The sequence below is a fragment of the Podarcis gaigeae genome (assembly GCF_964106915.1).
Source record: "Podarcis gaigeae genome assembly, chromosome: 1".
NCBI classification, from domain to species: Eukaryota; Metazoa; Chordata; class Lepidosauria; order Squamata; family Lacertidae; genus Podarcis; species Podarcis gaigeae.
The window spans coordinates 120,711,590-120,732,861 of NC_139678.1; the positions used below are offsets into that span (position 1 = coordinate 120,711,590).

At 42.7% G+C, this 21,272-nt stretch overlaps 1 protein-coding gene across 1 annotated transcript in view; it reads left to right on the top strand.

Moving 5' to 3' along the window:
• The window catches only part of NAB1 (NGFI-A binding protein 1), a 47,775-nt gene extending 38,448 nt beyond the window's left edge, over window positions 1-9,327 (top strand). The window contains exons 6-8 of the mRNA XM_083710464.1: window positions 2,554-2,695; window positions 4,942-5,091; window positions 5,783-9,327. Coding sequence (XP_083566590.1) covers window positions 2,554-2,695; window positions 4,942-5,091; window positions 5,783-5,874 — 384 coding nt within the window. The 3' untranslated portion in view covers window positions 5,875-9,327. The remainder of the gene's footprint in view (window positions 1-2,553; window positions 2,696-4,941; window positions 5,092-5,782) is intronic.
• The last annotated feature ends 11,945 nt before the right edge of the window (window positions 9,328-21,272 follow it).

The following is a 21,272-nucleotide window of genomic DNA, read 5'->3' on the forward strand; positions in this document are numbered from 1 at the left end:
GTATATGGAGCCATTCGTTTTCTGAATCAGCGGTGAGTCTGTTTCTGTTGATGGACTTCCAAGGTCACCCTTGAGATGTTCAGCATCAGTATTATCAGGCTCGGCTGCCAGAAGATGTGCTGTGAGTGTCGTGACATGTCTCTGTGCACCAGATAACGCAAGAAAACAAACCGAATAGGACAGTGTTTCCTTGTGAACATTGCTGACGTTGTACAAGGGAAAGTTGTGCTAGATCAAAAAGCCTGCACCTAGCACCATGTGAACTTATACCTGGTTTCCAATAGGTGGCAAGCGGCTTCACGGCAAGCAACAGATTGGTATCAAAACATTTATTTAGGAAGTTATCAAGTGAGTCAGCCACTTCATTACAGACAGCACCAATGTGTCTCCTATCAGATCCATACTGATGGCATTTATTGCATTGGGTTTGTGAGCTCTCTCTCCTCAGCTGAGTTTCTTCTACCATCACAGTTCTATCTGGTTGTGCAATGGCTTCATCCTTGAAAGCACTGGCGCACTCACCAATCGAATGCCGTTCTTTCAGTGCTGAGAACTTCAATTTTTACTGGTGTACCTTTTTCACGTGGAGGATGCTGAGCTCATCTCCTTGTCGCTGCTTCCTGTACCTGCTGAAGACCATAATTACATCAGCTAGAAAAGTCCCAAGGAAGAGCTTTTCCTCATCAAGGAGGAACGCAAGAAATCCACATGCCAGTTTCTATTCATACTTCTTGAAGGAGAGGCCTAGAGAATGTCAGGAAGCTAGTACAGTGGAACCTTGGTTCTCGAACTTAATCCGTCCCAGGTGTCCGTTCAACTCCCAAAACGGTTCGAAAACCGAGGCACGGCTTCCAATTGGCTGCAGGAGCTTCCTGCACTCAGTTGGAAGCCGCGCCGGACATTCGGCTTCCAAAAAACGTTTGCAAAGCGGAAGACTCACTTCCGGGTTTGAGGTGTCTGGGAGCTGATTTGTTCAGGAACCAAGGTACCACTGTATTGTATTCACAGGTGAGAAGGAAAACTCGGTCCACCTGACCTCAGAAAGCTTGGGGAATGCAATGAGACAGCTGTTACTGGATCTGAAGCCTGGTGTGTGGAAATACATAGAGAGCCTTGCGCAAAGACCATTGCACCTGTGGCTGCAGATTAAACCAGATTGGTGTATGCACTGGAGATGTGGATCTGAAGGGAGAGATAAAGAAAAAATACCAGCCACCAAGAGAAATAGTTATGCTATAGGTATGGGTAGGAGTGTAACTAACCCCTTGGAAAGGGAACATTCAGTGATAGAGGATGAGATGGTCCTGCAGCAAAAGTGCTAAAGCACTTCCACCACCTTTGGAAACGTGATGACTTCTACGGGAAAAGCAAAATCTGAAAGCTTGCTTTGACTTTGATTAAGGACTCATCTAAATCCCGTGCACACATCTAACCTGCACATTTTCAAAATTACAATTCCGCCTTTTTCCAAATGATCTACATCACAGTAATGGAAGTAGACCACATTCAGAGTTTATAATTCTCTTGGCATTGATAATTTTGCACTCTCTTTTAGCAGGTTGTTAATTATCTTTCTCCTGTAGTGTATAAGGCCCTGGTCTTTTTCCAGGCGAAACTTTCACACTGTTTCCCCCCACAATCATACTGCCATGCTACACTTTTCAGAATGGCAGATTGCTGGCATTAAAAAAAAAAAAAATGGATAGTGCTATTTCCAAAAATAAAGCTTGAGGGAAATCTTGCCATAATTGTATTTGCAATTTTTCAAAGAAGGAAAAAAAAAGTTGCTGTTGAAATATTAATTGATTGATTAGAAATAGGCACCCAAAATGGGCAGGGGCTCATTCTGAAGGGTCATAAAGATGTCAAAATATTTAAGTGGGTTGAAAATAGCTGTAGATTTTTTTTTCCTTTCCGTTTTTTTGTTTGATTTTGGTACCCCGGTAGGATGGGAGGGAGAAATTTGGAACAGAGTAGTGAATTCTGATTAACTTTGAGAATTTCCCCCAGTCAAATTCTGAATTGAAGCAGCTTGCTGTAGATTTCAGCTAATTGTTATTTTCTCTGAAGTCTGCAAAAACAACAACAACCATGATGTGACCAAATGTACAAGTGTACTGAGACTCTTCTTGCGTTGTGTTTTACCTGTGTTCCCGAGTGCTGGTACAACACCAAAAGAAAAGAATCCTGACTATCGCATTATGATTGCTTTTTTGGAGTGTTTTATCAGTCAGCGTAGAGAGGGATTAATAACCAGGCAACAACTCTCAGATCCTGTCATCCTTACCTTTTTCTGGCTACCTTATTTCTTTTTGCTTGGAGATCACCAGCTCCACTACTGGTTGTCAGTCTCCTCCTTCCATGATTCAGCCTTTCGTAGATAATTCAGTCTCTTCCCTCCATAATTCAGCCTTTGTAGGATTCCTGGCCGAGACTATGCCATTTCAGTGTACAGTACTTCACTTGGCATCTGGTTGGTGTAAAACGACTGTACTTAGCAATCGTAATTGTAATTGTGGCAAGTCCCTAAATCTGCCTTTGTCTCAATTGCAGCCTGAGAAGATGATGGCCAAGCAGATGGAGTTCCTCTGCAGCCAAGCTGGCTTGGAGAGACACCTTTCTACGGGCCTCTACAGACAAAATTCAGAAGAGCATTGTGCCAATGGCTTGACATCGGATTATGGTGTTGGGCAAGGTACAGTAGCTTCCAGGCATGTGTTTGCCATCACACATCTGTTTTAGAATTGTCAGCGTTTGTGAGACTGGTGCAACAGCGACGATTGCTAAATTACGACGAAATGAAATTTCCTGTGGTTAATGATTTCTGGGGAGAATATTGTGGGGGCAGAAATGTAGTCTGTGTACATACTGTGTTAGGAGAAATAAACCCTCGATGAGACCTAGATTCCTTCGTGGTTGCCTCTCCTGCGGTTGTTCCCACCTAGCTTGGGTCATCCACATGATCTCACAGGCATTTTGCTAGTTCCAGACCATGCCTACAATGGCTGCTGTCAGGGTTTCAGGGACAGAGAGCGAGGGGGAGGGGTCCCAGGGCGACGAGGAAGAGGACGACGACGACCCGAGGTTGTCGGTGAGTCCGTCAAGTGAATCCGAGGATTCCCAAAAGGGAGCCCCCCTGGTCAGGCCAAGGGGCAGTAGAGAGGGAAGCAGTCAGAAGCAGGGGAACGAAGAGGGAATCCCCAGTGGGGGTTGGAGATCGGGACCGGCCTCTCCGTCGGAACGGAGTGAAGGGGGTGGAGTTGCCAGTGTGTCAGAAAGAGCAGAACAGGGAGCAGAGAGGGGAAGGAGTTCGGAGCAGAACGTCCTGCCGGAAGGGGAGGAGTGTAGTACCGAGAGTAGCGTAACGGTCGAAAGGAAGGTCAGAGGCAACGTACGCGCGCCAAGTTCAAATGTGGAGGCGCGCGGAAATGAGGAGAGCCCTGAGGAGGAGCCTGGTCCCAAAGCACGAAGGAGGGGGGAGCAGGCGTCAGAAGACTCAGCCTCGGGGGAGTCCCGAAGGGAGGGAGCACAGGGGGGCAGGAAGACCCTGCGGAAAAGGAAGGAGAGGAAAAGGTGGAGCAGTACAAGCCTCTTAAGCTGGTGCAGGGGCGGGACTGACTCAGAGGGGACTTCTAACATCTAAGGGTAACAGATGCTGAGCCACGGAGCTTGGATGTAACGACAACAATGTTCTTCAATAAAACCTTTTGTATATAACTTGGACTGGACTTTGGTCTCTTGTGAGCTGGGACCACGGGTGGCTCTGACAGCTGCTATGAAAAGAGCTTCATGTTTCCATGCCACACGCCATATGGAAGCAGTCAAGCCACATGGGTGGAAGATTTTTAAGTTGCCCTTAGGATTGCGAGAGGAGCAGGGGCTACTACAGCTCTGAGATATTGTTTGTGGACTTGCATTTACCCAAAAGAAGACCCTGAACAGTGAACTGTAAGGGAGATGCGGAGATCTAAAAATAGTCCATAATTTCTGGCACAACAAGCCTTTTGCTTATATTTATTTTTGATTCAGATTTGCCATGGCCAGTGGCTAGTACAATAAAGTTAATTGGAACGGATTGGACTTAAATTTATTTATTTACAGTTGCCCTGTCCCAGCTGCTGCCAACCTAGCAGCTTGAAAGCACACCAGTGCAAGTAGATAAATAGGTACCACTGTGGCGGGAAGGTAAAGGGCGTTTCCATGTGCTCTGGCACTTGTCACAGTCCTCCGTGTGCCAATAGCAGTTTAGTTATGCCGGCTCCGTGATCCAGAAAGCTGTATGTGTACAAACACCGGCTCCGTTGGCCTGAAGCGAGATGAGTGCCACACCCCATAGTCGCCTTTGGACCTAACTGTCCAGGGGTCCTTTACCTTTCTACCTTTTACAATGTCTTGTTTTTACAATGTAAGTCACTTTGAGGCACTTGAGTGCAAATATTTTGGAAATCTTTAAGTCGTGTAGAGTCTGAAAGACAGCAATAGATCATTAAAATGAAAATAAATGCAATGGAACCTCAGTTGTTGAACGTAATCCGTTGGGAAGACTGTTCAACTTAAGAAACGTTTGACAACCAAGGCGCAATGGGTGGTCAGCAAAGTCAATGGAGAAAATGGAGAAACTCGCCTTGGAAGCAGTTTGACTTCTGAGGAGCGTTCGAAAACGGAAGCATTCGCTTCTGGGTTTTTGGTGTTCAGGTTCTGAATAATTTGGCTTTTGAGGTGCTTGGAAACCGAGGTTCCACTGTACACACTAAAATCAGGAAAACGGCAACATAAAAACACACACACGAAAGCACATACAAATTAATAAAATAGAGATCATATTAAGTTATGATCATATCATGGTGACATGGGCTGTTGGGGCTACCATTAGCAGCACTGTGCGTGAACTGCCTCTTGGTTATAGTATTGAATGGATATCTCTTTGTCAATATATTTTAGGGGAAAGGCCTTTAAATCTACGCATGTCGAGTCTACCAAATAGGCATATGCCTCACATTTCATTAGATGATGAGCCTCACGTCGTGAAGCCTCTCTGCAGTGACTTGAGCAGATTGTACGCCAGTGCTGAAGCAAAGTCACAGCCTTCAGGTAAAAATCTTTCCTGCTCATAACAACTATGACCAGGGCCGGCCCACCCATGAGGCAAAGTGAGGTGACTGCCTCAGGCAGCAGGTTTCACAGGGGCAGCAGATCCCAATGGAGATCTTCCAGATGTAGATCTTCCCTCACCCCTTCTTTCCTGCTGGTGAGGGGACACCACTTTATGGTTTACCTCAGGTGCCAAAATGTCTTGGGGCCAACTCTATCGTGTGAAATTTGTGGGGCACTTTCTTTCAGGAGAGGGAAAATAATTTGCAGGCATCTTGTATAGCCTTTTAAGTGCTTAGTGATATTTCGGGCCTCATTCAAATGTTATTTCTCCATTTCTCCAGCATGCCTCAGGGTTTATATCACAGCAGAAATATCTGCAAGGCCAACCACATGGGGTGCTAGAACTGCATGCCACATCAGTATTGTTTATAATTTCGTTTTTTGCTTATAACTTTTTATAATCTTATTGTTTGGTTTTATGTTTTTACATTGTCGTAAACCGCTGGCGGTACATTATGACGGAAAGCAGATATCGCCTAGTGGTTAAACTGAATTTATTGCTGTTTGGTACTACAAGGGTACATTTGTGTAAGATTTTATATGCTGTCTATTGACTACAACTGGTCGAAAAGAACACTGTTGTTTCGGGTCGATATTTTTCTAAAAGGAATCCATTTTGTTGTTGCAGAAGGCCTTGGTATCTTAAAAGATTTTCCTCACTCTGCTTTCAACAGCCTTGAAAGGAAGGTGATAAAGACAGAGCCTGAAGATACAAGATAGCCATGCTCCCTTTTGGGGTTTTTTAAAAAATGTTAAAATAAAGCTTTGAATGAGAAACGGAAACATGCCTTAATAACCAGCGTTGCCTCATTGAAATAAGCGATTTCATAGCCAAAGCCTAAGGACTGGGACTGTCATGTTGTGGAACTGACGTACGAAATAACCAGTTGAAAATTGCAGCTGCAACGAGAAGTGGGTGCAAACATTTATGAAATGAAAAAGCGGCTTTGTAGTTTGGGAAAGGCTCACAAACTAATAATACTGTGGGCCCTTGTTATTTAAGAATGTATTGTGTATTTGTATAACTTAAAAGTTTAGAAACACACAGACCCACAACCCCAACAACTAATAGGTGTCATAGATTTGTATTATGTCCAGTAGATGTGGCTGCCATTATTTTTACTTGAAGTTTTCAATGTCTACTTTAAATGTAGAGATATAACAATAACTGAGGTGGGTTTAAAGAAGAAAAATCCTTACTTTGAAGCAGTTGGACAGAAGACCTAAGGAGGGGAGAACAGCTTCTTAAGAAAGCATTTTAACAGCAGGTTTTCAATGTTTTAAGTTTTAGAAGCAAAAAACAAAAACCAATTACATACGATTTTATAGGGAAATAGCACTCGCAAGAGCTGACTGTATGATAACTGGCGTTTTTATGCTTATTGATGTAAGGTCATTCTCAAGCACTTCCTGGACACATTTCTGTATTTATCTAACATTGTGTTCCTGTCCGCTATTAGGGAATTATGGGTAGAAGCAGCAGCACACTGTTGCTTCATATTGTACACTTCAAACAGGGTAACAAATGCATCTGCATTTATTAAGACACTCTGGTTAAGCCTGCCAGGGCAACTGCTGCAATGCTGGCAACATTTTGGAATGATCCTTAGACTCCTTCTCATTTTCTCAAGCCGGAATGTTCCAGATAACAGAAGAGTTGGGAAAGCACTGCAAGAAATTTGTATTGTCCGAAGCAACCAATACTCACAGGAGAAATAAGAGGAGGAATACGTTACTGTTATAGGAGTAGCTTACTCCTATATAATATAATATAATATAAACCACATACAGCAGGTGTAGCCAATCTGATGCTTCAGAAAATGCTAGACTGCAGCTCTCCTAAATCCCAGGGAGCAAGGTCAATGGTCAGGGATTAGTCCAGCAAAAACTAGAAGGCAGCATATTGGCTACAGTCTCACGGAAATGTATGTATGAAATGTATGTATTTATTTTCTGGAGGAGTTTTTGCTGTGCAGGATGATTCGATTCTTAAGGGTGCCATTTTGTCCATAATGTAACAACTGGCTAATACAGAGACATTTCCGGGGTATTTCAATGTGGTGTCTGCATGTTATGCACAACATCATTGTGACATGTGGGCCTACCTAATAATAGCCTCCTCTCTTTCATTCCTTCGGATCGTGTGTTTGCATTTAAAAACGGGGTTTTCAAAACTATATTTATTTTTTTGAAGTGCTGAATTTGCCTATAGTACTTTCGGAGGGGGCTGATGAAAACGCCACCGGTTCTTGTCGATTTGCCATAATAGGATATTGCTCTTCATCTCTGAAGATTTTGCTCCGTGTAATAGTGATTTACCGAGTCATTCCATATGCCATATTGAAACACTGTGTAAAGTGTAAGGTGACATGTCCACACAACTATCTGGTAACATTGCAAAATGTGTTTAATAACTGTTTATCACTTGATTTGTGGAGCAAAGCTTTTTAGTAGAAACACCAGTGCACATGTTTTTAATATTATAGACAGGGGTAAAAATTCTTTTTTTTTAAAAAAAGAGAGAAAATACTGTTTTTGGAATTTTGTTGTACTACTTTACTGACGAAGAAATGTATTCAACAGAGTAGAATCTTCAGCTTAATGAATCAAAACAGATGGATTAATGTGTAGTTTAAAATTGGGTCATTTTATTGTTTTGTGAATTAATAACGTGTGTTTTCATGTTAACTAAGGTTTCAAGTAGCAGATATCTGAGCAGTTTCATAATTTCTGACAGTAATTACAAGCAAAGAAAGCACATACCACTTACCCATAGTATATAGCATCTTGTTTTATAAAGGCCAATGTAATATAAATTTAAATCTGTGGTACAGATCTATTTTTTTATTTTCAGTTGTAAATGACCTGAGACAGCTGTGTTGTAAGTACTAAGGTACTTTTACTTTTTTTAAAAAACAGTCCTGCAAATCATTTCAGTCCCAATAAGCAGGGCTTTTGCATTTTGTTTTGTGTGTTAAACAACCTTTTAAAAAAATCCTAACAAAGTAAGCTGAAGCAGCTATGCGGTGTTCCCCAAACTTGTGTCTTCAGCTGTATTTGGACTACAAGTCTCATAATCTGTGGCTAGGACTACAAGTCTCATAATCCGTGGTCAGGGATGATGGGAATTGTAGTACAAAAACAGCCAGAGACCCAAGTTCGGGAAACACTGAAAGGCACTCTTAAACATCTTACCTTTGACAGTCCAGATGTTGCTGTACGCTAAATCCCATCATCCCTGGCTATTCACCAAGCTCGCTAGGAGCTGATGGGAGTTGTAGTTCTGGAAGGCCAGAAGTTCCATGCCCCTCTTCTACTGTAGAAATAAGAGCTGATTTCAGGGGTACAGAAGGGCACACAGTACATTCACCTCAGAGAGCACATGGGAAACTGGAAGTACCGCTGTGGGTTAAACCACAGAGCCTAGGACTTGCCTATCAGAAGGTTGGCGGTTCGAATCCCTGCGACGGGGTGAGCTCCTGTTGCTCGGTCCCAGCTCCTGCCAACCTAGCAGTTCGATAGCACATCAAAGTGCAAGTAGATAAATAGGTACCACTCCGGCGGGAAGGTAAACGGCGTTAACGTGCTCTGCTCTGGTTCGCCACATGACCCGGAAGCTGTACGCTGGCTCCCTCGCCCAATAAAGTGAGATGAGCGCCGCAACCCCAGAGTCGGCCACTACTGGACCTAATGGTCAGGGGGTCCCTTTACCTTTACCCCTTTCTCCCACATGGTAAACTCATCTCACCCGAAGAAGCCTAGTCAATCATTGTAGCTTGGGCTGCTTCATGAATTATAGAACTTTACACATGGAGAGAGATTCATGCAAAATGCCCTCTCCTGCCATGCACAGATGCGTTTGATTTCATCACACGCCCTTCTGACTTACCTCACGACGTTTCCAAGATGCAGTTCTTGCCTATCTTGCAATCAGTACACAGGCTTCTTCTAGAATGCTAATAATTAAGACTCACCGATTGTCAGCAATACAGGCAGAAAAAAGTCTTGTCTCTAAAGCTTTCGAATGGGGGGCGGGATATTAAGGAAGCCTGGCTGTTAGCTTCAGCAGGGTTATTATGACCAAAGTGTGATCTTTGTCTGCATTTGTGTTCTTGTCTGTCTGCGTTTGTGTACCTCGTTGGATACAAAATAAAAAGTCTCATTGGCAAAGAATTCCCTCCCCTTGTCTTACTTTAAACAGAAGGAGAAAAGAGGTAATTCTGCTACGGGAGTAATAAAGACTGCATATTTGTCCTTGTTTCTTCTGGTAATTATGGTTTGCATAGTTTACGGGAACTACCGTATTTTTTGCTCTATAAGACTCACTTTTTCCCTCCTAAAAAGTAGGGGAAATGTGTGTGCGTCTTATGGAGCGAATGCAGGCTGCGCAGCTATCACAGAAGCCAGAACAGCAAGAGAGATTGCTGCTTTTGTTGCGCAGTGATCCCTCTTGCTGTTCTGGCTTCTGAGATTCAGAATTTTTTTTTTTTCTTGTTTTCCTCCTCCAAAAACTAGGTGCGTCTTGTGGTCTGGTGCGTCTTATAAAGCGAAAAATACGGTACTTAGTTCTGGGCTCGAGCTGAAGATGAACTACTTATGGCGTCAGATAGCACAAATTTCCCCGATGTGCCTTGCTCTGTGTTGTTACTGAGGAACAAGTAACTTCCATACAGTGTTGGCACAAAGAAGGTGGGGGAGAAGTTTAACTTGAGCGTGAATTTGAAGTTTATGACTTCACATGTTACACTGAACACGGGCACAAGTTGTCTCTGCACATTCGTAAGTGTTTGTAACACCCATCTGCACCATCCACTTTAAGCAGTATCATACCACTTTAAACAGTCATGGTTTCCCCCAAAGAATCCTGGGAATTGTAGTTTATTAAGGGTTCTGAAATTTGTTAGCTCCCTCCTGCCCTCAAACATTCCCAGTGTCTTAACGATCAGTCCTTTTGCCAAGGGGAATCTAGGAACTATAGCTCTCTGAAGGGAATAGTGGTTCCCTAACAACTCTAAGTACCCATAACAAACTATACTTCCCAGGGGATGGCACTAGGTTTTTGAGGACCATATTTTCCTGGAACATAGGCCAGTAAAATTGATTACCCGCCAGGTAAAAATGTAAGTAGGTACCAGTTTAAGGCTTTGATATTTCCAATTTCAGTACCGTTCAATGAATACATCTCACATGGCTTAGGATTACAGTTCAGTTTTATTTACATAGACTCTGATTCTACAGAACATTGGATGCATAAATTATACTTGGATTTATGCACATAAATACAACCGGTAGAAATGCTGGCATGTAATTTTTATGCTGCATAATTTCTACCTGGCTCGCTTGTGTTCTTTTTCTTAAAGGTATATTTGTGGGGAAATCTGTGTATAACATATGGGTCATTTGGTTTAGCAGTATTATTTTTTTAGGAACTGTTTCCACACACACCCCGCCCAGAATTGCATATTTGCTAACACCAGAAGTTATTGGTAGTTCTAATCTTGCTGTCATTCCCCCCCTGCATTTTCCAAAATCAGCCTGTGTCTCCCTTTCCTCCTTTAAAATGTATGCCTCACTTTGACCACTCAATCCCTTTAATTATTATTATTATTATTTATACCCCGCCCATCTGGCTGGGTTTCCCCAGCCACTCTGGGCAGCTCCCAACCAAATATTAAAAACACAATACAGCATTAAACATTTAAAAACTTCCCTAAACAAGGCTGCCTTCAGACGTCTTTTAAAAGTAAGATAGTTGCTTATTGCCTTGGCATCTGATGGGAGGGCGTTCCACAAGGCAGGTGCCACTACCAAGTTGGCCCTCTGCCTGGTTCCCTGTAACCTCACTTCTTGCAGTGAGGGAATATATGAGATTTATTACTTTTTTTATTTAAAAAAAATGCATATAAAGGGAAAACCAATTATTCATATGTGTCAATGCCCACTTTGTCTGATGCACTATGTAAGGTATTTGGTACCTGGGCATTAGCAACAAAAAATTGGGTAACCAGTTGCCTTGTTCCTTATTATCTTAATATTTGAGTTTTCCAAGGTAAAATACAAGAAAAAAGAAACTGCTGGTAAATAGTAAGTGTTGGCATCTATCCAAAACTTTCCTCCGCTATTAAATTCCACTGCCTGTCCATCCTCAGGTCTGGAGGGTTACCTGTGGTGAGGTGCAGATGGAAGGGTAGGAGAGCAGGTGGTTCGTCTTGTATGAATGGTAATCTTATTCTGAAATTATTTAAAAAGGAGTAAACAAACTAGAGAGAGTTCACCAGTACGGGATAATGTGGTTGATAGAACAGGGGCTCCCAAACTGTGCTCTGTGAACCACCAGTGGTTTGTGAGCTTCATTCATGTGGTCCACGACACGTCTGTGGAATTGTAGCTAAAGATGAGAGACAACACCTCCATCCCACTGAATATTCATAAGGATTTTCAATCATCTTTTTGTGGCTTCTTTTGTTTCTTGTATTTTATTGTACAGTCGTACCGCGGAAGTCAAACACCTTGCGAGACGAACGTTTTGGCTCCCAAACGCCGCAAACCCGAAAGTGATTGTTCCAGTTTGTGAACATTCTTTGGAACCTGAACGTCCATCGCAGCTTCCGATTGGTTGCAGGAGCTTCCTGCAGCCAATCGGAAGCCACGTCTTGCTTCCCAAACGTTTTGGAAGTCCGGACTTCCGGAACAGATTCCGTTTGACTTCTGAGGTACAATTGTATTACAATTTGGATTCTGTAGAATGACTATTGCTACAACATGCGAAGAAATCGTTAAATGGGTCCACCAAGACTCTTAGTGATTTTCAAGTGCTCTGTGAGTTGGGATTGGGGAGTTTAGGAACCTGTAACATTCGCAAGGTTGCAGATTTCTGAAAAAGAACAGGCCAGGTGAAACAAGAAGCCATCACTTGTACTGTAGGTTACATAGCGAAATACTCCATACTCCATCTTAAAAACTGGTTTCAGTCCTCACCACCTGCCAGTAAATGGATTTATTTTTCCCCACAGCATGCAGTAGAAGCAAGTTATCTTATTCATCTCCCCTCTTTAGAAGGATTTACTCAACCATTCATTAGCTGAGAGAATAACATCCTCTTTCCAGTTCCTGCTGACTCCTTATAAAAGCTGCCATCAACAAGATTTCTAGCAAGATAAAGGGCTGAAATCCTATGCGCACTTTCTCAGGGATAATCTCCAATTAACACAGTGGGACTTATTTTTCGGAATAAACACGCATAGGATTGCACCCATCGGAGCCCCACAGAACGTAACCCTTTTGTGTACTTTAATCAGGAAGCAGAACTTACCATAATATAGCCTGTTGTTTCATCATTTAGTAATTAAGCAGAAGAGTGAAGACGGTTGCGCACATTTCCAAGACACAAATGCACACAACTGCCAAGATACAACCCACAACCAGGCATCTTAATCCTTAAATAAAACTTGCATAGAATACTTAATTGGAATAATTGGAATTCTTGGCCCTGTGGCTCAGTTATAATTACACTTTCAGTTGTAATTGCTTGGTTTACAAGAATGCTCTCATCAACCCATTATCTGTATCTGTCTCCTAATAAAAGGTGGGAAATAAAACCTGGAAAAGTGGACCTTTGCAAATGGAAGTATCCTTGAGAATCTGTAGGGAAATTGTTACTGTGTTAACATCAAGAAAGGGGCCCCTCTTTGTACCTCCATTGCCCTTAAATGCCCAGAGAAGAGGGTGGCCCCCGCAAGAGAAGACATTTTCTCCATAGCCCCTAAGTTGTGGAATCCCCTCCCCACAAAAGTGTCTCTGGCACCTTCATTGTGAGGTTTCTGACACACTTACACTGACCCCTATTCTCACTGTAGTTGGCTTTGATGTTGTATTTTTGAATTGTCGAAGCCTGGCGAAGGGCAGGAAAGAAATGGAATTTATCATAAAATAAATACCCGGGTTATTTTGGGGGACCCTGTAACAACATAAAGCATCCTATTTGCAGAAATAGGTATGCTGTACTCTCTCTCACACACAATATCTGATTTTGGAATGTCTTTTATTATGTGGTTTTAAACCACTCTGTAGTAGAACCTAGAATTCCAGAGTCTCTTGACAAAGAGTGGCATATAATTTTTTTTTAAATAAACAAATCAGACTCTCCACACTGCATTCAAAAGGAGACTTCCTGAAGGCCCTTTGCCAAATTTATATCATATATATCCTGTCATTTATCCACATACAAATTACATGGTAGGTTTGGGATGCGGGTGGCGCTGTGGTCTAAACCACTGAGCCTCTTGGGCTTGCCAATCAGAAGGTTGGTGGTTCGAATCCCCGCAATAGGGTGAGCTCCCGTTGCTCTGTCCCAGCTCCTGCCAACCTAGCAGTTCAAAAGCACACCAGTGCAAGTAGATAAATAGGTACCGCTGCGGCGGGAAGGTAAACAGCGTTTTCGTGCGCTTTGGTTTCCATCACGATGTTCTGTTGTGCCAGAAGCTGGCCACATGACCCAGAAAGCTGTCTGTGGACAAAGGCCGGCTCCCTCGGTCTGAAGCAAGATGAGCGTCGCAACCCCATAGTCGCCTTTGACTGGACTTAACTGTCCAGGGATCCTTTACCTGAGAGATGGTGACTGGACCAAGGTCACCTGGTTTTTTCATTGCTCGGTAGAAACCGCAACTAGAAACCTAGTCTGCCAGGTTTAATCCAGACCACTACTGGCTCTCACACTGGCTTTGGGACATTCTGTGGGAAGTAATTCATATTTGAAATTAAAAAAACAACAACCTGTGTGCAAATAGCTGCACCCATGTGGGGAGGGTTTCCCTCCCCCTCTTTATCCTATTTTATGAATCAGCCTACAGAGGAGAAGCCTAGTTCAATTAATTGATGTATGCTAGTCTGCTTCAAATTTAGCACAACTGCCGCAGTGTCTTCTGTTTCGTCAAGCAGATGACTCTTGAGACAGGGGGAGGAGGGCAGACTAGAGAAACATTAGATCCTTTTGTGCTGCGGTGAATCAGTGGGGAGAAAGTATACATTCCCCCATGTACTCCTCCTACTTGCTGTGTCAAGCATGCAAAATATGGCACACCTAAGAATAGGAGCATTCTGGCCCACTAGGTGTTGGAAATGGGGAAAAATGGGAGGGGGACATGGTTATAAGTTGGCAGCGGAGACCCCCCCTAAACTCAAGAAATTAATGAATGTCAGAATACTGGAGCAGGCTAGGAAGGGAAAATTCAAGCTACAGAACTGTGCCAAACAAGGAATCCCTGGGCCGGCTTACATAAATCAGCCTCGCTAGCCATTATGAAACGATTATTTTACACATTTTATAAGGTTCTCAGGTCTGTGCAAAAGAGCATACCCTCGAGCATTTTTCCAATAAATATAAGGACGTCCTTAATAATAATGTAGGGACACGGGTGGCGCTGTGGTCTAAACCACCGAGCCTCTTGGGCTTGCCGATCAGAAGGTCGGCGGTTCGAATCCCCACGACGGAGTGAATTCCCGTTGCTCTGTCCCAGCTCCTGCCAACCGAGCAGTTCGAAAGCACACCAGTCCAAGTAGATAAATAGGTACCGCTGTGGCAGGAAGGTGAACGGCGTTTCCGTGTGCTCTGGTTTCCGTCATGGTGTCCCGTTGCACCAGAAGCGGTTTAGTCATGCTGGCCACATGACCCGGAAAGCTGTCTGTGGACAAACACCGGCTCCCTCGGCCTGAAAGCTAGATGAGCGTCACAACGCCATAGTCGCCTTTGACTAGACTTAACCGTCCAGGTGTATTTTACCTTTTCAAATAATAATAATAATAATAATAATAATAATAATAATAATAATAATAATAATTTTATTATTTATACCACGCCCATCTAAATGTATTGGCCCAGTCACTCTGGCCAGCTTCCAACATATATAAAAACACAACAAAACATTAAACATTGAAAATCTTCCCTATACAGCTCTTGCCTTCTTGGCAAGAGGCGTGCTGGGAAGAAAAAGGAGAACAAAGGCCACTAGTTGCTGGGCAGGCCAGGAGCATCTTGGGTAGCAATGAAAAACATTACTGGGGTATAACGTTCTGCACCCCCTCCACTGCACATTTCAAAGTGTAAATATGTATTAATAAACCATATTTCTTAAAGACACTTCCCTCCACTGTGCCTTAATGTTCCCACAACTCTAGATAAGTGCCTGGAAACCCAGGAAACTTGCGAAGCCACTCAGCGGAGATTGGGGTGGCATGTCACAATATTCTTCTGAAGCATATAGCTAGGCATCTGTGCCTACTAATTATTAACTTCTGTATTTGAAACAACCTGACCTCTTTTCAACTGGCTGATATAAATATAGTGGCTTGGATAAAGAAGTCACCGGGTCAAGTTGAGATTTGCCCATTTTCTACAATCCAGTTTCCAAACAGTGTCACATATACATCGGCACCTCTCCATTCAGCTCAACGCATACATTCAAACATTTGCGTCTTTCCTCTTTTAGTCACACATAAGTGGTGTTAATTGAATTGTGTTTGCTGTCTTAAATATCTTAAATTTATTTCTTAAGTCTATTGTGTCTCTAAATTATATCTGATTTAAACTTCTTCTTACTTCTGGGATTCCAGAATGGCTTAATTCTTTTTGCTATGTAGAAAATTAGAGATAATTGCTTTGGCAGGGGGAGAAGGGGACAGAACCTGAATTCAAATAAATCCTTGCATTAATCCCCCCCCCCTTTTCTTCTTGTTGTCGGAAGAAGACGAGTCACCATTTTAGAAGTAAACAGATTACTTACTGAACCCAAAATATAGAAAATTTATTAACTATTCACATGCCACTTTCAGAAGGTAGGGAAATCTTGTGAGGTTTTTTTAAGGCAAGAAAGAAAAAGGAGGATTATTGTCATAATTCGTAAGTACTTCTCAACAAATTAGTATTAAGCTATTTGAGAGGAGCTGAATTAGGAGGTGCATCCTATTTGCACATTTTGAAATCCTGCAGTGACTCATTTATCTGCCATTAAAAGTTTACACTTCATACATTTCGAGTTCAGCTGCTTCAGAAAGTGCTGTGTTACCCACCCACGGGATCCTGGGAAGGCAGGGCTGTTCTTGTATTACTTTTTGTGTTCACTGACTGATAGGGTCACTCAGGAACAAGCACGTAGGACGATGCCAAGTGGTGTTCCTGTAGGTGGAATCTCATTGCTCCCCATAGTCATTTCGGATGGGCATTTGCGAGGCACACAAATAGCTGCTGAACACAGGGAGGGTCTGTGAATAAAGTTGGGGGTGGGTGTTTAAAGGAGGGCACAGAACTACTCCCTCCCAAGGTTCTGGGAAAAACTTTGGAAGAGCGATCTGAAGTTTACAGCATGTTATTCCTTGAAGGAGAACTACCTGAAAATGATTTACAGGTGTTATTTAACTCCGAGTAGACTTGCTAAGATGTGTAAGACTGAAAAAAGTGCTGTAAGTGCCATGAGGTAGAGGGTACGTTTTTCATATGTGGTAGACTTGTAAAATGGTAAAAGAGTATTGGGAAATAATTTATAATCAATTGAGAAAAATGTTCAAAAGTACTCCCCCCCCAAAAAAAAACCCAGAGTCTTTTTTGCTGGAGATAATTCAGACTGAAATTCCCGGGTCTCAAAAAAGGCTATTTATGTATGCCACTACTGCGGCCCGTGTTTTGTTAGCCCCAAAATGGAAAATGACTGAGGTCCCAACTAAAGAAGAATGGCAACTTAAACTGATGGAATATGCGCAGCTTGCAGATCTAACATATAGAACAAGAAAACAAACGTTTAGAGAAGATTGGAAGATGTTTGGAAATTGGAAAGATTGGAAATTATGTATACTTGGAAACGCTGACAGCACTAAGATAAATTCAACAGTGTAAATAAGTTTTGATGGCTGTAATAATGGAATACTGAATTGTTTAGTTTATATAAAATATGCAGGGATTTATGTTACGCAAAATGAACCATGGAAAGAGAAGAAGGGAAGTCATCGATATTTTAAGGTTGTTTAAATGAATATGCTAAAATGTAAAATGGAAATTTTAATGACAATTATATAAAAAGAGAACTCTTCCCTCCCAGGGAGAATGGATTTGTATGTTGCGAAGGGTTAGCTACTCAATATAGATCTCAAATTATGTAATGCAGCAAGACAACAACTGCTTACCTGAATCCTGACAAGACAGAAGTACTGTTCTTGAGGGACTGAGGGCAGGCTGGTGTGGAAGACTCCCTGATCCTGAATGGGGTAACTGTGCCCCTGAAGGACCAGGTGCGCAACCTGGGAGTCATTTTGGACTCACAGCTGTCCATGGAGGCACAGGTCAAATCTGTGTCCAGGGCAGCTGTTTACCAGCTCCTTCTGGTACGTAGGCTGAGACCCTATCTGCCTGCGGACTGTCTCGCCAGAGTGGTGCATGCTCTGGTTATCTCCCGCTTGGACTACTGCAATGCGCTCTACGTGGGGCTACCTTTGAAGGTGACTCGGAAACTACAACTAATCCAGAATGCGGCAGCTAGACTGGTGACTGGGAGTGGCTGCCGAGACCATATAACACCGGTCCTGAAAGATCTTAATTGGCTCCCAGTACATTTCCAAGCACAATACAAAGTGCTGGTGTTGACCTTTAAAGCCCTAAACGGCCTCGGCCCAGTATACCTGAAGGAGCATTTCCACCCCCATCATCCAGCCTGGACACTGAGGTCCAGCGCCAAGGGCCTTCTGGCGGTTCCCTCACTGCGAGAAGCCAAGTTACAGGGAACCAGGCAGAGGGCCTTCTCGGTAGTGGCACCTGCCCTGTGGAACACCCTTCCGTCAGATGTCAAGGCAACAAGCAATTATCTTACTTTTAAAAGACATTTGAAGGCAGCCCTGTTTAGGGAGGCTTTTAATGTTTAATAGACTATTGTATTTTAATATTTTGCTGGAAGCTGCCCAGAGTGGCTGGGGAAACCCAGCCACATGGGCGGGGTATAAATAAATAAATAAATAAATTATTATTATTATTATTATTATTATTATTATTATTATTATTATTATTACCACACAGGATTTTTTTAAAGCAAGATGACTCCTATCCAAAGAGACCATCCTATTAGAAGCATTGAGCCATGCTCGGTCAAAATATGATTCATATATATAATTTTTATTAAATTTTCATATTTTTCCTTTGTCACATTCATATCAAATTATATAATCACATACAACTTTGCTCATACCGATCATCAACCCCCCCCCCCCACTTCCTGGCTTTCTTAAGCAATCACAATCATCTTGGCATTTCTATATCACCCTACTTACCATCTTACTATACTTTTAAAAAATTACTTTAGTATTTGTACTGTAGATCAGTTTCAAAAATTATCATTAGTATTTGTAAATCAGTTAAAAAAATTATCATTACTAACTATTTTTAATCAAACCTGCAAACGTACTCAAATGTTTACAATGTTCCTTCATGTATTGTATAAATCTACTCCAGTCCTTTTCAAACAATTCGTCACACTGGTTTCGGATTTTCCCTGTCGGCTTTGCCTTTTCTGCATATTCAGTCATTTTTGTCTTCCAAAGTTGGGAGTTCCTGCTGCTTCCATTTCTGGGCTAAAAGTGTCCTTGCAGCCATGGTAGCATATATAAACATATTTAAGTCTACTTTGGGAATTTCTTCACCCACAACAACCAAAAGAAAAGCCTCCGGTTTTTTTAAAATTAAAGTATATTTTAAAATCTTTTTCAATTCATTGTGTTATGTACTGAAATTCTCACCCTGGGCCAGCAGGTGGATACTGTAGATAGTTTTCACTCAGGTCCACATATGCAAATAAGGAACTGAAAGTGACGTTCAGTGATTGGATAGTTACAGAAAGTTGTTACTGTTGCGTTCTAGTGGAGCTCTATATAAGCAGGCTGGCTGAACCCTTCAGTTCAGTTCTGTTCTGGCCTGTAAATAAACAAGAGCTGGCTGTGTTGTCTGATATGTTCACCCATAACTTAACACATTGTATATCATATTCCAGTATTCATTAACTTTACTGCACATCCCAGTCAAAATATGATTCAAGCTGCTTTGGAAATCGAGCAGCTCTAGTCCCATTTGCGTCACTTGCATACGCCTCCTGCAAGCATTTGGGGAGGGCAATTTGGGGCCTTCACCCTGCTGACCCCTTCCTCACCTGCCCGCTCACCCCCTCCCTACTCTTCCTCCCTCCTGGTCTGCTGTCACCCTCCACAGCCATGGGGGAGCGTTGGGGAACAATGTGCAGACCACTCCAGCCTGGCATGAGGCCACACCAGCCTGTGCAGCGTCAGGAGATGCCACGGGACCTGGCGTGGCCTAGCGCACCACAGGAGCCAAAATGGGACATCCAGGATTGGGATAGAAGCCAGGGTGACTTCTGTCAATCTGTGATATCCTGCTTAACTCGGGTAATAATAATAATAATTTCTTATTTATACCCCGCCCATCTGGCTGGGTTTCTCCAGCCACTCTGGGTGGCTTCCAACCGAATATTAAAAACAATACAGCATCAGACTGAACGTCCAGGCTGAACGATGGGGGTGGAGACGCTCCTTCAGGTATACTGGGCCGACGCCATTGAGGGCTTTAAAGGTCAGCACCAATATTTTGAATTGTGCTCAGAAACGTACTGGGAGCCAATGTAGGTCTTTCAAGACCGGTGTTATGTGGTCTCGGATGGCAGAGTAGGGCAGCTTGTGAGCAAGGATTTGTACTGGAAAGGCTGTGGGCAGGGAATAGGCTAAGGACCCCCTACCCTTCTGCTATCCTGCTCGCAGAACTATAATTTCCAGCGTGGTTTACCAGGGAAACCTTTTTGCCTATCAGCTCTGGAAATTGTAGCTCTTTGAGAGAAATAGAGGTCTCCTAACAAATCTCAGCATCCATAACGAACAACAGATTCTCCACACACAGAGCGCCAAGCTGAGGGGGTGCAAAACTGAGACGATCTGTAATTGAGAAGATCCATTCTGGGGCACCAAATTTTGGCCTCACACAGGGCACCATATTATGAGAAATTACATGTCTGTCTATGCCACAACTGCCTATATTATGTCTCTCTCTGTGTGTACACACCTGAATTTATCACCTGAAGATGCAGTATGTTTTACTTCATATTCATTTCTTTGCCATATACATCAGCCCACGCACATATTAGAATCAAATCTTTCTCCTTTTTTTGCTTCTTGCTTTATTAGGCTGTGAGCCCTGACATGCTGCATGTTTTGACAGATACTGACAGGTCTCTGATGCTGTCAGGAATTGCCTGAGAGCCCAGAACTGCAGAATCTCCCCACAGTGTTCTAGTATGATCATAAAACAGTTGTAATTTTTTCCCCTCCAAAAAAAATTAAAATACAAATATGTCAAGTACTGTAGAACATCTTTTTCTACCCTGTTGGTGAGGGTGATAATGCGCCTTGCCAGAATCATAAAATATGCAAGTCTTCCACTGACATGGAATCAGGTATCTCAACATTTTTCGTAAGTTGAGAAGAGCAAATGCAATTCTACTGATACTTTGGGAGTTCCTTGGCCCCTCCCACTGCAGCCCTCCTCCAATAGGGTTCCTTAGACTTTAATAGTTGTGCGACAAATAGAAATCCAGACAAGGGAGCCTTTCCCTGCCCACAGATGGATAATGTTTGCCTGCTTCATTTTTGCAAATATTTCCAATATAAATATTACAAATATTTCCAAATAATATCACCTTTGTATACACCATGCATTTAAAGTACCCGCCGCCCTGATCCACAGGCCCAAAGGAAGGCATTTTCAAGTGGTTTGGTGCAGGGATATCAAAAAAGGATGTCAAAAACACCAGAACGTCCAGTTTATTAAAGAGAAGTGTAGACTTGCAACCCAGCCTGCAGAACCTTACTGCCTTTATGGGCTCTGCACATACTTGCCTGTGAGGTGCTAATACGTTAAGCGTTACTTATACAAAACACAAGCTACTACATCAATAGCCCCATTAACTCAACCGGCTTAGAGGCCCTTCATTACTCTTATCCATCTCTTAGATAAGGGAGTAACTGAACCAAAGCTTAAAGCTTCAAAGCAGATAAGCATATGTGAGATCATTCTAGGGTTACTA